A 16,151-nucleotide genomic window follows, 5' to 3' on the forward strand; every position below is an offset into this window, starting at 1 on the left:
TTTTATAGATGAGGAACTGCAACAAACATGGTTAAGTGACTTGCCCAGAGTGACTCAGCTGGAAACCAGATTTGAATTCAAGAAGATGAGTCTTCTTGATTTCAGGCCCAGTCCTCTATTCACTGTGCCATATTGCTGCCCCAACCTTAATAAACCAGTACTAGGTCTCTTCATCTTGGTGCTAGAACCCAAGTGTGTGTGTGTGTGTGTGTGTGTGTGTGTGTGCGTGTATGTGTGTGTGTGTGTACACAAATATATAGTATATATAGATTTTTATGCATTAAAAAAAAAGTTAACAGGATATGAACCATGACACAAGATTAAATAATCTGATTTTTAATTGAAGGAAAGATTGAGAGCTGAGTTAGGAAAGGGAGAATAAACAGAATCAGAAAAAGAAGTGTTCTTCTCCTGTCCTCCCCAAGTATATGTAGTCAATCAAAGGAATAAGGAAATAGACATGTGGGTTCTTGAAATATATAATTGTGAGAAAATTCCTTATATCAATCTTCAGATGTGATTAATTTCTGGCCAATATAACATAATCCTTAATTAAGGATCTCTAAACAACAAATAGAGGTGGTTCAATTTCCCAGGCACATGGTGCTAGTTTTCTCAAAATTCCAATAATTAAAGTTTTGTCGGAAGACAGAAATTGGACTAGACCCATAATTGAATAGAAAGGGAACAGAGCTAGATCCCAAATTGAATCACAAAATGGAGTCAGCGTGGTTTACTCAATTCCCATAAGGTGATTTTGAAAAAGGAGATGGGAGAGATGCTCAGGAGGGATAAAACAATTAGGGAATTAACCACCATTTACTAATTCTATACTGTGTTCTAGGAGCTGTCCTAGGTGCTGAGAATATGGACACAACTTCTATTCTACTGGGGAGAGAACACAACCATATCAGTTTGATTGACAAAAGGCACAGTATTTTACATATACATATAAAAAATATATGCAAGGTAGTTAGAGAGGGAAAAGCACCAGAAATTTGGGGATCAGGAAAAGCTTCTGCTTGAATTGAGTCTTCCCCTCTCTCCCCCCCGGGGAATCTGCTATTTAATTGAAGGAAAAATTAGAGACTTTCCATGTTGGGAAGGAGAGAGTAAATAGGTACAATTCCCTGAATGCAAAAAAGGAGATGTCTCATTACCTAAGTGTATGTAAACAGTCAATGGAATGTGGAAATAATAACTGATTGACCACTATATTGAACTGAGTCTTGAAAGAAAGGAGTTCTCTGAGCCAGTACAAGAAGGAAAGCATGAGGGAAATTGGAGCAGAGATAAAGAATAAGAAATGAAGGAGTAAATGTGAAGAAGAGAGAAGGCTGGTTAGGCTATACTGTAAAGTGTAGACAGGAGATTACATGCATAATGAAGTTGGAAATATAAGTTTGAGGAGTTTTAAATGTTAAAATTCATATTTTGTTCCTAAAGGCGATAAGAGCCATCAGGGCTTAATGAATTGGGAAATGATGTGATCAGGTCTGAGAAAGTCCATTTGCAAGCTATGTGGTGGGTGGATAGAAGCTGGGACAGATTTGAAGTAGGGAAACCAATAGGAGGCTATTGCAATAGTCCAAGCAAGAGGGATGATGAGCTACTGATGATATTATTGATATTATGGGGGTGATATTATGGGGGAGTGAAGAAAGAGATGGATGCGAGAGATCTTGGTGAGGTAGAAACTACAAAAACTGGCAGTAGATTGGATGGAGAAAGGGTGAGGAAAACTGGAGCCAAGGAGAGTGCCGAGTTTATGAACATGAGAGTGTGGAAGGATGGTAGTCAGGATAGGGAAGTTTGGAAGAGGGCGTGGTTGGGGGAGGGGAGACGAGCTACATTTTGGACATATTGAGGTGGGGATGTCTCTGTGACATCCATTTTGAAATGTTTATTAGGCAGGGAGTATTGCATGATTGGAAGCATGGATTAGAATTATCAATATGTATAATTGTATACATGTATAATACATATTGTATAATATATACATAAATGTATAATACATATTGACCTTTGAGTCATCTGAATAGAGATCTTCAAATCCATGAGAGCTGATGAGGAGAGAGATACAGAGAAAGAGATAGAAGAGACAAAGAGGGAGAAATAGATAGAAGAGAGGGAGCACAAAACCTAGGGGAATATCCCCAGTGAGGGATTCTTCCTTACTGCCAGGGGGCACAGAAGCACCGGCACCAGATATGTATATAAGAGGTAAGAGTGGAGTGAAGTGGTATCCCAGGAGATATCTGGAGATGAAAGGGACCCTAATCTAAACTCCCCCCACACACACACATACACACACACACACACACACACACATACACACACACACACACACATACACACACACACACACATACACACACACACACACACACACACACACACACACACACACACACACATACACACCACCTCTATTTAGGGATCAGGAGAGTGTGGGCCCAGGAAAAGCAAAGAGTTTTGGGCTAGGGGTTACACATCTAGTCAGAGGAGCTCAGATCTGGGTCTCCTAATTTCCAGCCTCTCTCTCTCTCGTCTCGTCCTCGCTCGTCTCGTCTCTCTCTCTCTCTCTCTCTCTCTCTCTCTCTCTCTCTCTCTGTCTTTCTTTTTCTCTCTCTCTGTCTTTCTTTTTCTCTCTCTCTCTTTCTCTCTTTCTCTCTGTCTCTCTCTCCCTGTCTCTGACTCTCTCTCTCCCTGTCTGTCTGTCTCCCTGTCTGTCTGTCTGTCTCTCTCTCTCTCTCTCTCTCTCCGTCTTTCTTTTTCTCTCTCTCTCTTTCTCTCTCTCTCTCTGTCTCTCTCTCCCTGTCTCTGACTCTCTCTCTCCCTGTCTGTCTCTGTCTGTCTCTGTCTCTGTCTCTGTCTCTGTCTCTCTCTCTCTCTCTCTCTCTCTCTCTCTCTCTCTCTCTCTCTCTCTCTCTCTCTCTCTCTCTCTCTCTCTCTCTCTCTCTCTCTTTCTATATCTCACTGTGAGACTTGCTTAAAGGAATGTAATGAAAGAGCCTCCCCCATAGATAGCAAACAAGAACTTCAGCCAAGAGATAGGCCCAGGTCCATAGGGACCAGGGCCAGAAAAGGTCCACATGGAAGGGATTAACCCTAACACCCCCTTCCCTCTAGCTCACAGAGATCTTTTCAGGTGGGAGGAGCTGGGAAAAGCAGGGTAAAGGCTCGGGGTTTATGAATTCAAGCACCTCCCCTACTTAACTACCCATATGACTTTCCTCTTTTAGGACTTCAGTTTCTTCATTTATAAAATGAGAGAGTTCAACTACATGCTCTCCAAGGTTTCTTAGAAGCACCAGAGACAGCTGGTGGTACAGTGGATAAGGACTCTGTTTCTGAAGTCAAAAAGACCCAAATTCAAGGGAGACCCTGGTCAAAATATTTGATTTAATTTCCTCAATTGTACAATGGGGGTAATAATAACACCTACCACATAGGGCCACAATAACCTTTGTAAAAAGCATTTACATAATACCTGGCACATAGTAGGTGCTATATCAATGTGTATCTCCTAGTCTCCTTCTAGTTCTTACATTTCAGACCTTATGATCGGGCCTAAGGGCCACAAGTGAATTTGTGTAGCTTTATTAAGTCCTGAGATTGCTGACTTGGCATTTCTGTGTTAATAATCCTATCAGTAGTTTATTTTCTTTAACTTAAATGGCACTTAATATATTTCAAAGCCCTTTTCAGGGAAAAACAAAGTGTACTTTTTTCAGGACAGCTAAAGGGAAGGAAGGCCAAAGCAGGTCTGGCAAGAATGGTTCTTGATAAAAGAATAATGTGGAAAGGGCTGAACCTCAAGAGAATCAGCAGGGTGTGGCTAGCCCTGTATCTCAGAGACTGTAATGAGAGCTGCTCTCTCTCGGTCTCTCTGTCTCTCTCTGTCTCTGATTTTCTGTCTCTGTCTCTCTCTTTTTTTCTCTCACCTTAGAGACCTGGATTATTGGAAGGGAACATTTAGCCCAGGGATCAGTGCTTATTTTTCTTGATACCTGTGAACTTGGCTGGGGAAAAATTAGATCTTTATTTTCATCAACCACTTACTGAAACTTTGGATTTCCTTCAATTATTTCTAGACATCATTCTGAGAAGCAGTCTGTAGATTTTCACCAGAGTGCCTCATGCTACACAAAATGGTTAAGAATGTCTTTTCTGATGTAGATGTAGGGGTACAATGGATAGACAGTGGCCCGGGAACCAGGAGGACCTGAATTCAAATCTTACTTCAGACACTAGTTAAGTGACTCTGACAAGAAATTTAACCCCGATTTACCTCCCCTCTCCCCTCCAAAAAGAACCTCTGCTCTGGTCCAACCTTCTTATTTTATAGATAAAAAAACAAACAAACAAACAAAAAAAAACAAAACAAGTTCCAGGGAGAGAAAGAAATAAAGACTGGAAATCAGAGTCAGATAGTAATCAATAGTAATTAGCTTTTTGTAGCATTTTAAGGTTCACAGAATGCTTTACAAATATGATTTCATTTGATCCCAGTAATTGGTGGGACAATTCATTTCTTAGGATTCCCCTACACAAAAGCCTTCACTCCAGCCAGTCCAATGTCCTTATTGTTCCCTACACATTGCAGGCTTATTCCAACTCCCACACTTTTCCTTACTCTGTTCCCTGTCCCTCCTAACCCTAACCTTTGCTACCTCTAGACCCACTCAAACTTGCCCATGAGACTTCTTTAATCTCTCAACCCAAGGATCCCTCCCTCTTTTAAGATCCAAATGCTCTCATTCTCTGTACCAAGAATCTCACACACCAATTATTATGCTGTTCTTTGTAGCTAGACTGGAGCTGCTTGAAGAGCTTGTGTCCTTTTCTATGGGCAACCTTCCTCAGTGTGAACTGAGCCCTGTGTAGGGCAGGGGATTCAGGGATACCTTCTGGAGGAGAAAGGTGATGATTTGGAGGGAGGAAAGGAGGGAGGGGCTGGGCTGGGGCCAAACAGCAGCCAGATTTCCCTGTAGAAAGGCCTACCCATGTTTGAAACTTCCTCCCCTCCTATCCTGGTCCTTGGACCATAATCTGGGTCTGGACCAAAAGCAGGAGAGACCAGTGTCCCAAATACTTCTGGTTACTTAGATTTATTGATGATTCAAAGGTTTCCACACATCCTTATGTCTGTGGGATCCATTCTGGGGAATCAAGGGAAGTTGAAGGAGACTAACCCTGGGTCCTGGACCTTGTACTTCAAGGGAAAAAGTAGTGGACATTTTGTGTATTTTAAAAAAAGAAAACTTAAAAAAAAAAAAAGGTGTCTGCTTTGCTGTCCGTGTCAGGACAGGTGCTGGGGTTCATATGGGAAGTGGGGTGGAGATGAGCAGGGCCAGAAGCAGCAGAGTTCCTTAGCCAAAGACACTCTTGGGGGGCCCAGACTTGGGCTTCTCGAAGACAGTCTCTCCTCCTGTCCGACTGCGGCTGAACACAGATGGGGCAGTTGAGCCAGCTTCCTCTTTAGGAAGAAGACAAGGGGAAAGACATTAGTAAGGGAGTCCCTCCCTAAAGGATTCCCAAGCCTTCAGTCACTCCAGCCCAGGAAAACGCTCCAAGGACGGGGAATGCTCTTTCCCCCAGTCCATCCTTGGACACCCTTCCTACTGATTGCCTCTAGGCACTCCTTCCCTTCCAGCCCTTCCTTGGATGCCCATTCCCGCAGGGAAACGTACCACATTCTCTCATGACCTGGTAGGTCTTGGATTTGATTTCTTGATTCTTAGAGAGAGTGGATCGGGCTCCCTTCAGGTCCTCTTCCTTCATGGGGGGTCGTTTCTTCTTGATGGGAGCTTCCTGAGGATGCCAAGAGGAAAGAAAATTGAAATCTTATATTCTATCAGACATGGTGACCTCTTCACAATCAGGGTTACTCTCTTCACCATTCATTTTTAAAAAGCAAGAGGCTACACACAGATTTTTAGACTAATAAAACCTGTCTTCTATTTGTTTTTTATTAGCCTAAATACTTGCATCTGAGAAAAATCCCTGAATCTGGGGCAAAATAAAAATTTAAAAAGCAAGCATTTATTAATCACCTACTGTGTGCCTGACACCATGCTAAGTATTTTATAACTATGATTTAATTTGACCCTTACAATAACTCTGGGAGATAGGTGCTATTATTATCTCCATTCTGCAGCTGAAGAAATTGAGGCAAACAGAAACTAGGTGACTTGCCCAGAGTCACATAATTAACAAATGCCTGAGATAAAATTTGAACTCAGCTCTCTCTCTCTTAGTCTATCTCTGTCTCTCTCCTCTGCCCCATTCTAGGCCCAATACTCTCTACCTTAATACCTCTAGGCAAAATAAACCACTTTCTAATGTGCCTAAGGAAATTATAGTTGAGAACTAAATAAAGTATAGGGAATGCTAGGATTGAGAGTCTACAAGATTGAAACCACTGCTTTGGATGCAGAGATTAAGTTAGGATTCACGGCAGCCCTTGTCCACAGTGCCTCCAAGCTCAGAGGTTAGGAAGCTCCCTGCCTCCCCCAGACTCACAGCTCCCTAGCTCACAGTAAAAGTCTCTTTCCCCTCTTTGTCCTCCAAAGTCTAAGAGCTCTCTGAGGGCAGATCCCCTGTTCTTATATATGCCAGGTCTGGAGTCAAGATCTGAGTTCAAATTTGACCACAGGCAACTCACTCAACTGTTTTTAAAAAAAATGATCTGGAGAAGATGGCAAACCACAGTATCTTGGCCAAGAAAACCCCAATGGAGTCACAGAGTCAGACACAATTTAACAATCCTCCAGGTATTTACAAGCTGCCTTCCTCATTAGAATGTGTCCTCCTTTAGGGGGGGAGTTTTTGCCTTGTTAAGTGGTTCCCAAAAGCTGCTATAATTTTGTAATTTTGGAAAGAGATCTCTTCCCTCTTTCTTTGAGCTCCTTAGACATAGTAGTGGCGTTGCGTGAAAGACTATGTACACTTTGATAGCCTTGGAGACAGTTACAAAATTCTTTTCCAGAATGGTTGGAATAGTTCACAGTTCTCCCAATGGTGCATTAATGCTTGTTTTCCCATAGCCCCTCCTGCATTTGTTCTTTTTCCTTTTTGGCCAACTTTGCCAATCTAACAAGTGAGTTGGAACTTCAGAGTTGTTTTAGTTTAAGATTTTGATTTTATTTAATAATAACTAGATTTCTTTAATTATTAGTGTTTAGGATTTTTTTAAATGTGGCTTGATAGTTTGGATTTCTTCCTCTGAAGACTGCCTATTTATATCATTTGGCCATTTACTAACTGGGGAATGATGCTCCCGAAAAATGCTTGTTGATTGAGTAAAAATTTAGGCACAGAGAGACCTGCTGACTGATAGATGAAAGTTCTCCAAGAATCTTCCTATTCCGAGAGGCCAAGAATTCATTCCTAGCCAGCTCTGCTTGGGCTGGACCAGGATCAGAGCTGATTCTCAGTCAGAGCCAGCCGGATGGTGGACGTGGCTAGTCTAGTGGGCTGACAGAGAGCTCCTGAGACCCTTCTTGTCTTCTTGGTTCGTCACAAAAGTCTGGGGACATTTTATGTGTGACTTCTTTGAGAGTCTGAGTGATGTTAATATATGATAAAAACCACTTTTTTGTGCTCAGGAGTTCTCTCCTCAGCAGCATCAGCCCCTAGAAGGGACAGTTTATGTAGGTGGTCAAGGGCCGCTCTGGGCACCCAGTGGCAAATTCTAGGACTAAGTGATGAAGGACTCTGGTCCTAGATGTTGGGAAAGGGACAAGGGGTAAGTAAACCTCCTGATGGGTGCAGGCTCTCTCTTCAGGGTGGTCCACTAGCCCCCACCCCAGGCCCTTCCCCTCTTTTCTTTTCTCCCTGCTCCTCAGAGATAGCTGCTACATATAGGTCAATTTGCCCCGGCACTTGAGCCATGGGTGGCTTCCTAATTCAGCACTGATTATTACCCGATTAACACTGATTATCAGGTAATTTTCACTGTGGGGCTCTTTACAATTTAATGGGAGAATGATTCACACATGACCAAAAGACAAGATGAGAATGGAATGGAGGTAGAAGAGAACTTCTTGGAGGAGGCTGCACCTCAGGTCTTGAAAAAAAAAAGGATTTTAGCAGATGTGATGAGAAAGTCACAATGACTTAAATATCTCATAAAGGCGAGGTAGGTCAGGGCTGGATAAGATCGTCAGGAGTCAGGCATCCAGTTTTGCTAAAATCTGGTGCATGTGAAGCAATAAAACTGAAGAGATAATTTGGAGCCAGGCTCTGGAAGGACTCAGGTGCTGGGCCAAATGATCTGCATTTTGTCCTGGAGATGGTGGATAGGAGCCCCTGAAGCTCTTTGAACAGAGGAGCAACTACATTAAGATTGCCTTGGCATCTGTGTGATAGATGGATTAGAGTAAGACAGGGGAGGAGGGTATAACAATAGTTCATGAAAGAGGTAGTTACAGGAAAATAGAGGTAGATTTGGAAAGGACTTTTAAGGTCATCTAGTGAATCCTGGGGGCTTCGAGGTTTTGCAGTAGATGGGATACTGGCCCTGGAGACAGCCTTAGACCCTTATTAGTTGTGTTCCTGGGCAAGTTATTTTACCTTGTTTGCCTCAGTTTCTCCTACTATAAAATGGAGAAAGAAATGGCAAACCATTGCAGTATTTCTGCCACAAAAACTCCAAATGAGATCACAGAAAAGTGGGACATGACTAAAATGACTGAACTAATTTATAGATGACAAGGGTCTAGATAGGGAGAGTGGTGATCGGAACTTCTAAACTCATTGAGTGAAGTTTTCGAAAATCCTACTCAAATTCATAGTTTCCTGAAAAATTAAGGTGAGAACATCAAAATCTAGGTTCCACCCCAGTAGTGAGAGTAACCTAGCCATGTCTTAATCTTAATAGCTGTGGATTCCGAGGTCCCTTCAGCTCTCAATCTGCTGATCATCCTCCCTGAGCCGGTTTTTTGATTTATACAATGAGATTATGGTCTCTACAATCCTTCTGAGCACCGAAGCTTTGTCTACGACAGGATCTGGCTGAGCTCTTTCCCTTCTTTGTGGCTGGTTTGAGCTGGGCAGGGTAGTGGGGCTGTCTCTCTTATTTGAATCCCCCAGAGCTTATACAGTATCTGGCCAAGTGTACACCATTAGGTGCTTGGAATCTGTGTTCTGGGGTAAGCTGGAGATTTAGGGACTGATATCCGGGACTAGGGAAGAGTGAAGAGTCATTTCTTCCTGCAGAAGTAGAATGGATCCAGCTGTATGCTATCATGATTCCCACCATTTGCTCATCTGTCATCTCCCAGCCACAGGAGGAAGACAGATAGACACAGAGACAGAGAGGCAGACAGAGTGACAGATTGTCACAGAGAGAAGAAAGAGAATGTCCACAACTATTCACCATCCATTCCCCACAATCTTAACCTACCAGCTGCCAATTATGTAAGTACAGACATGAAGAAAGAGGGGGGTTCAGGTAAGGCTGGGAGAAAAGAACCAAATCCCTCATATTCACATACATGGAAACATCCAGATACACTGGTACACGTAATTAAAAGCAACCAAATTTTCCCAGGGTCCTGCACTCTCTTCCTTTTTAGCCAGCTGTTCACATCTTCCCTCCTACAGCCCTCCCGTTTTTACCACCTATTTCCTGCCCCCCACCCCACCCCCAGTAGTAAATATTTCCTGCTTGGAGGCAGTCGGTGGCTGGGGCCGGTTCTGGGCTATTTGCCTACCTGGGACATTGCTGTAAGTGGAGTACGTGGGGACACCAGCGGCAGGCAGCCTGGCTCTCTCCTCTTGAAGCGTTCTTGTTTACAGTGCTCTAAGCAGGACCTGGGCTCAGGGGGACTTATATAGCCAGCCCCTCCCTATGAAGTCACTCCCCTGGCCTGGCTCCCCCCATGAGTCAAGTCCACACAAGCTGCTTGGGTCCCAAGTTTATTCTTAGAGATGACTTGGGGTCTGGCCAGCTAGGACCCCAACGCCTTGATGAGAAGCAACAGCTGGGGGGACCCCAGTCCATGGGGAGCAAGATATTCTATTTATAGCTGAGGCTTAGTCAGGCTCCTGAAGACTGTGTGTCTGTTTATATGAAAGTTTTTGTGTTCGTAGTGGGTGTGTAGGAAAGGGAAGAAACCTTGAGTGAAGAACTGAATATTATAACTTGTTTGTTCCCCTCCTCCCCACCCATTGTCACCCAGCTTTGCTCTGGAGGAAAAAAAAAAGGAAATTTTCAAAGGACTTTCTCCACGAGCTCACTGTATTGAATCTCTTCTGGGGTGGGGAGGGATATGGGGATTCAGTAGGGATGGATGGCTACTCTATCTGGGGTCCTACAGGGGATCTTGTATTCTTTCCCTTTCCAGCCACCTGTTGAAGGCAGGATACTCAGTAGGAGAAAGACTTTTCTATCTGGGAATCAATGCTCAATCATCCTCATCCAAAAATACTGACCAAGTACCACCTCTGGTTCTGGTCCTGACTTTGCCACAACCCAGGAGGCTTCAGGCTTGGCAGTGACTCTGAAAGTGCATGGATTGTCTCACCTCTATAATCCACATCCTTCAGATGCCCTTCAGAATCCATATTAAACCCTATCTCTGTTTCCAGGAACACATCTTTGAATTAAGCTCTTTCCCTCCTGCCTTTGTATCCAACATTTAAAGCCAATTCATTATTGGGATTGCTCATAAACTTCCTTAATTTGTGATGAAAATTAGTAATGAGCTCCCTGCCAATAGAAGTCTTCAGAGTTCATGATCACCAGTCAGGAAATTCAGAGTGAGGTCTGGGAGAGACTGGAGGATCTTTGGCTCCCTTCCAGCTTTTGATAATCCACTTTGAAATGAGGAATCTAGAGACGCAATTAAATTCAGGAGACAATTACCACCAACCTAGCTTCTTTTCATCCACCCCTTACCTAGTCTACCTGGAGCCAGATAAGGATGCAGGCTGAGCTCCCCCTTTCATAGTTGGGTATGGCTGGGACCCTGGCTCACTTGGGTTTTCTCCAGAAGACATTCCACTGCGGCTTGGAAAAAGCCCCTAGGCCATTCCTGTCCCCACCCTCACCCCTCAGGCTCTAGCCCAAAGATAGGGGTTTGTGGGGAACCCATTTGGGCAGGGGATTAATTCTGGACTGCAACATGAAGCTGACACTGTCCATCCCACTGGGCAAAAGGTGGCTCCTGCATTTTCCACCTACACGGAACATTTCCAGGGAATTTGAAAGAAGCTTCTCTCAGAATTCCTTTGTTTCCAGACTCATTAACGTCATCCATTCCTTGGAAGAGCCAGTCTTTCAGCTCCATAAAAGAGAAGACAACATAGGAGAAAATGCCATCCTTTCCCTTCTCTCTTAGTACCATGCATGAGTTTTCTGGGAATCTCCCATCAGCCCCTTAGGCTCCCTTGTTGAGTCTACAGTTGGTCCAGCACTCAGCCAGAAACATAGCTGTCAGTGCCTCTTTGGGTCTATTTCTCCTCTCTGTAGAAGGGACCGGACTAGGCATTTTCTGAGATCTCTTTCTGGCTGTTACATTCCCTACACATTTTGCTATAACTGCCGTTTAACACTAATAAGAATGTACAATCAAATTTTTTTTTTTAAAAATTGGTAATAAGGTGTCAAACTTTATTGTAAACCATTATACAATGTAAGTACATTATCTTCCCTTACACTTAATTTTTTTTTCTTTTTCTTTTTTTTTTTTTTTAAACTGTAACACCACTGATTGGACAATACCATCAAATGCAGCAGTATTCTATTACGGTTTTTTTGCTCACAAAGGTCCAATGCCTAACTTATTCATCAAAAGAAAGTTCAAATGAAACCTCTTGAGAGCTCAACATTCAGATACCTATAACCCCAAACCAAATGAGACAAAACCCGACCTATTCCCCAATAAGAACTAGGTCCCACACCAAAGGAAAACAATCCCTTTGGAAAAGTGACACTGTAAAATCAGCTTTCCATTTTTCTGTTAGGAACATTTGAAAACTTTCTTAAAGAAATTTCCCCTACTCTGTAGCACAGTTGGGTTGCTCCACTCTTCAGTTTATTCTGCTGCCCCCCCCCAAAAAAAGCCCCATGGATGACAGATTAGTGAAGCACAGTGGTGGGTATCATTGGTGGCCACATTCTCCAGAGGCTCCCAATGGAGTCTTCTGGAACCTGACTGCAAGCCATGCCTGGGGCTAGTGCCAGCAAAAGGCACCAATTTGCACTGTCTGGGAGAAGTCTTGCTTCTAAGTTTTTTTTTTCCCTGAAGAAAAAGGCAAGATACATTGACATTAACACATGACAGTCCAGTGGAAAAAGAGGAGGATGGGGAATGTGGTTCAGTTGAGCTTTGAAGCTTCTTCAATGCAGCTTAGCCACAGATGGCCCTCTGTACACAAAGCTATTATAGACAGATCTAAGCTACTTTCACATCTCACCATATGAAAACTGCAGTCCGGTGCCCTCGTTTCTGACAAATATATACCAAGATGACACATATTATCCTATACCTGGAACATTACTCTTTGAATCCAATCTCTATGTAAAGGACTGATAACCAGTCACACTTGGACAATGGATCAGATTAATAGTAATACGACTTAAGCCTGCTTTACTTTGCTCCTCAAAAAAAGCCCAAGTACCTTGTTGAATAATGCTTCCTCAGGGATATCTATGACAATGGGGATGAGCATCCTGTAGCTATTAGCTGACAGGTGATGTTTTGTATAGGATGCTTCTGTTAAAGAAAGAACACCCTGATGGAAGGAAGCCCTCATTGCTTTCCAATGTCTTCCTGGGATACTGAACTAAAGGCTGGAGACTACCTGTTTAGAGTGTGGCCAAAATTGGTGGAGTCATGCTGGATAAACTAATCACCAAGAGAAAACCCTATATTCTATCTTCAGAGAGCAGGGAACCCACATTCCCAAATGGTCTTTGGCTTGCAAGGCCTAACCACATCATCCTATCAGTCAGCTTACAGGTCTGTAACCCAGAGATCTCAAAGCACTTATTAAAAACAATTCAGAGAAAAATATACCACATTCTCACCATCTCTCTCTTTTCCCCTGCCCCTTTCCCTCATATACCATTGCTCCAATGTTTTGGATCATCTGAGATCTGTGTTAACACATAATTTAACACATTTAACATGATTAAGGCTTTTTAAAAATAGGGAATAGATGGTTTGTATAGACTTAGCTAAAGGTTAAAACAAAACTCAAAATCAAACACCCTGTGTGCTCTGAATCCAAAGGGATAGAGGGAACAAAGTAGCTATGTATGCTGTTCAAATTGCCAGGGAAGAGCATCAGGGAAAAGGCTATTTAGAAAGACCATGCGTCACTTCCTACAGGCAGGAAAATCTATGTCAGTCTTCCTAAATCCTGATGCCTTTGAACACACTGAGTCTCTTTTCTGGATCTCATAGATAACTGCCCAGAGATGGGATGAGAGCTGGCTTCCCCAAATGCTGCTTTCTCTTCTGCCTTAGGAGAAGCTGACTATACAGCCATGGGGGAAGGGTAAGAGCAGAATAACGGGAAGGTGGAAGGAATAAAGTCAGGGGAAGAATTCCCCTTTGCTCTCAGCCCCCTGCAACCAAGTTCTCAGATGGAACAGATTACACAGGAACAACGAATCACTTCTTATTGCAAAGAGGATGTGTAAAAGCACAGTTACAGGTCAGTGGCTCCCCTCAGTTCTCTGGGTCAGGGTTGGGAACAAGTCTCTTGCTGGGTGCTTGGCACAAGGCATAGTATAGCTGGGAAATCTCCATCAAGGCTTGCTCGTTGCCCATAGGTCAACAAATAGGAATGTTAGAATAGCAAGAAAATATGGGAGCGTAACAGTTCAATATTCTCTGAGGTCCCTGTGGGAGCCTGCTTAGCAGCCTATTTAACATACCACAATCCAGACCTAATATGTGTATGTAAAACATTTAAAAATATCTTTTAAAAACTGAGTTGTTATTCACTGAATTTGTTTGGCTTAAGCCTGGGAACAGCTGCTCTCCAGAGTGCAGAGAAGTCATTCTACTATTTCCTTCTACATTGTCACCCTGATGTCTCAGCTGTGACAAATGCCTCTGCTGCTTCTCCCTGCCTGGGGCTCCACATGAGGAAGAAAACATTTTTGCAAACTGGTCTGTTATTTAAGAAGCCCAGCTGAGGGCATGTGTTGGCCTTATGAAAATGGCAAATGCAAACCTGGAAGCTCCTATCTGCAGATCCAAAGAAGCCCTGAGGCTTTCTCTCACCTCTGTCAATCAAAAAAAAAAAATTGGAAAACATGGGGAAGCTTAGGAAGAGAATGATCAGGGTGTGCAAAATAGGCTGACAATCTTGGGATTCAGAAAAGCATTAAGGAAGGATTTCTTGGCTAGTTCTGCAGGCTACATCTCTGCACATGAGAAGAAATCTGGGTTCATACTTCAGTCTGTTGTATTTGGGGAGAATGAAGGAGGAATTAAGAGAGAGGAAGGTTTGAGAATAATATGTTCTCAGTATGATGCTCAGCCAAATGGATTATAATGTTGCTCATCAAGATTTACATCTTCCTTTATGGTAAGTGAACCCCTTTTACATGACCATTTTATTGCAAGGTGCTTATGATGGTCTAAATCTGCAGAGAAAGCATGGGAATTCTGGCCATTTAGAATAGAGACTCCATGCTTAAGGATGACATTAAGTGGGTACATGGTCTGGGGATTACAGCTGAGAACTGGCTCTCTTCTCTTCTTGAGCCCCCTGCCTAAATGCAAAGTCATGAAACAATTAAATTATTCTGAAGCAAACCTTCTGACTTTTCCCCCACCTAGACATTACTTGAAAAGTAAACAGACCATCTCTTTTCTTTTTTGGTGGTGGCTAAAAAAAGGATCCTTAAATAGAAGAGTATGAAAATATAACTTAAATTATAAAAGTCAAATAGGATAAAGAAGACTTAAAAAAAATCTATGTTCTTCCTATCAATTCCATAGGTACCTTGTAGGAAAACAAACACAGAGACTTAAAACATCAACATGGTTAAGGCTTATAACCATAAAACTATCCTGGGTTCTAGGAATTAATTTCTGCAAAAGCCACTTCTTTATAGTAAGAAAACATACTGGCTCCAACGTGATCAATCTGGATTACTTTTTCCTCCCAATGTGACTCATCTCGTCATTCCCCACAGAACTGGAAGGAGGCAGCTGCAGTCTGAGTGAGTGTGTGTGTGTGTGTGTGTGTATGTGTGTGAGTGCGCACACATGGGCCGTGTGAGCACACACATGTCATCCTCTTCGTCAGCTCCTTTGAGCCGGACAAAGGCCGGTGTAATTTTGGTCCCTGACAACAACACTCGATACACCAGACGGATGGAGAAGACCCAAACCTAACCTCGGTTGCATATTAGGTCAGTATTTGTAGTGCAACGGAATTGTAGCCTCCGACTGCCACGGCCTCCTCGGGCACTGGTTCTCCCTCCCTCGGTCCACGTCACGGGTGTCAGAGAAGGCAGGACAGTAGTAAGAGAGGAAAGGGGAGTGGGAAGGGCAGAGGTAAGGAGCAGGAAGGGGAGAGGTCAAGTGACACTGCAGAATGAAAGCCCGCCAGTTTAGAGTGACCATGGCCGCAGGCCCCAGGCCAGGAAGCGTGTCATACAGGCAGCCCAAATCGGTGCTTCTTCTTTTTCACAGGCTTCAAGGTGGTCAATCTTCGGAGGTCCTCGTCGGCATCTGACTCTTCCATCTCGTCATCTGCAGACATCAGAATCTGGAACAGAAAGGCAGGGTGGCTGTGTTATGGGTCCGAGCCTGCAGGGGGCAGCACTCCGGCCCTCCCTGTTCCCCATCCTAGACTGCCCAAGGGGGTAGGAAGAGGAGGGGAGGACTCACTGTGGTCAGCCACAAGGCTTTGAGCCTCTAAAAAAAGCCCTGGGTCGGAGTCAAGTGACTACACACAAACCCCAGCTTCCCCAGGAGATCGTGCTCTGCAGGCCTAACATCTATTCACCGCTAGGGTGAGGAGGGGCACTGAGAGTCTCTAGATCATTTCCGGCCATGCCTTCTCTTTAAAGCACATTGAGGGGAGTTGAGGGGGCAGAGGGAAGAACAATGGAAACTCGCATGTTATTCCTGAATCCCAGACCAGTTCTTTCTAGTTCTTCAGAAGAGATC

The 16,151-nt window shown here is 43.5% G+C and overlaps 2 protein-coding genes across 2 annotated transcripts in view; both read right to left on the bottom strand.

The window, feature by feature from the left end:
* Positions 1–4,429: 4,429 nt before the first annotated feature.
* Positions 4,430–9,826, bottom strand: MUSTN1 (musculoskeletal, embryonic nuclear protein 1). Its single transcript, XM_074283531.1, has 3 exons — positions 9,723–9,826; positions 5,697–5,817; positions 4,430–5,482 (listed from the first exon to the last, which is right to left on the bottom strand). The coding sequence occupies exons 1-3, from the start codon at positions 9,729–9,731 to the stop codon at positions 5,376–5,378; spliced, it is 237 nt and encodes a 78-aa protein (XP_074139632.1). The 5' UTR covers positions 9,732–9,826; the 3' UTR covers positions 4,430–5,375.
* A 3,509-nt stretch (positions 9,827–13,335) lies between these two features.
* STIMATE (STIM activating enhancer) overlaps positions 13,336–16,151 on the bottom strand; it is a 63,285-nt gene continuing 60,469 nt past the window's right edge. Inside the window, exon 8 of the mRNA XM_074283530.1 lies at positions 13,336–15,747. Coding sequence (XP_074139631.1) covers positions 15,631–15,747 — 117 coding nt within the window. The 3' untranslated portion in view covers positions 13,336–15,630. The remainder of the gene's footprint in view (positions 15,748–16,151) is intronic.

Source organism: Sminthopsis crassicaudata, chromosome 1, assembly GCF_048593235.1.
Source record: "Sminthopsis crassicaudata isolate SCR6 chromosome 1, ASM4859323v1, whole genome shotgun sequence".
Lineage (NCBI taxonomy): Eukaryota > Metazoa > Chordata > Mammalia > Dasyuromorphia > Dasyuridae > Sminthopsis > Sminthopsis crassicaudata.

Coding starts and splice junctions, on each gene's coding strand:
- MUSTN1 (XM_074283531.1), bottom strand. Junction 5,483..5,696: donor CCAGGTCATGAGAGAATGTG/GTACGTTTCCCT, acceptor TTCTTCCTAAAG/AGGAAGCTGGCTCAACTGCC.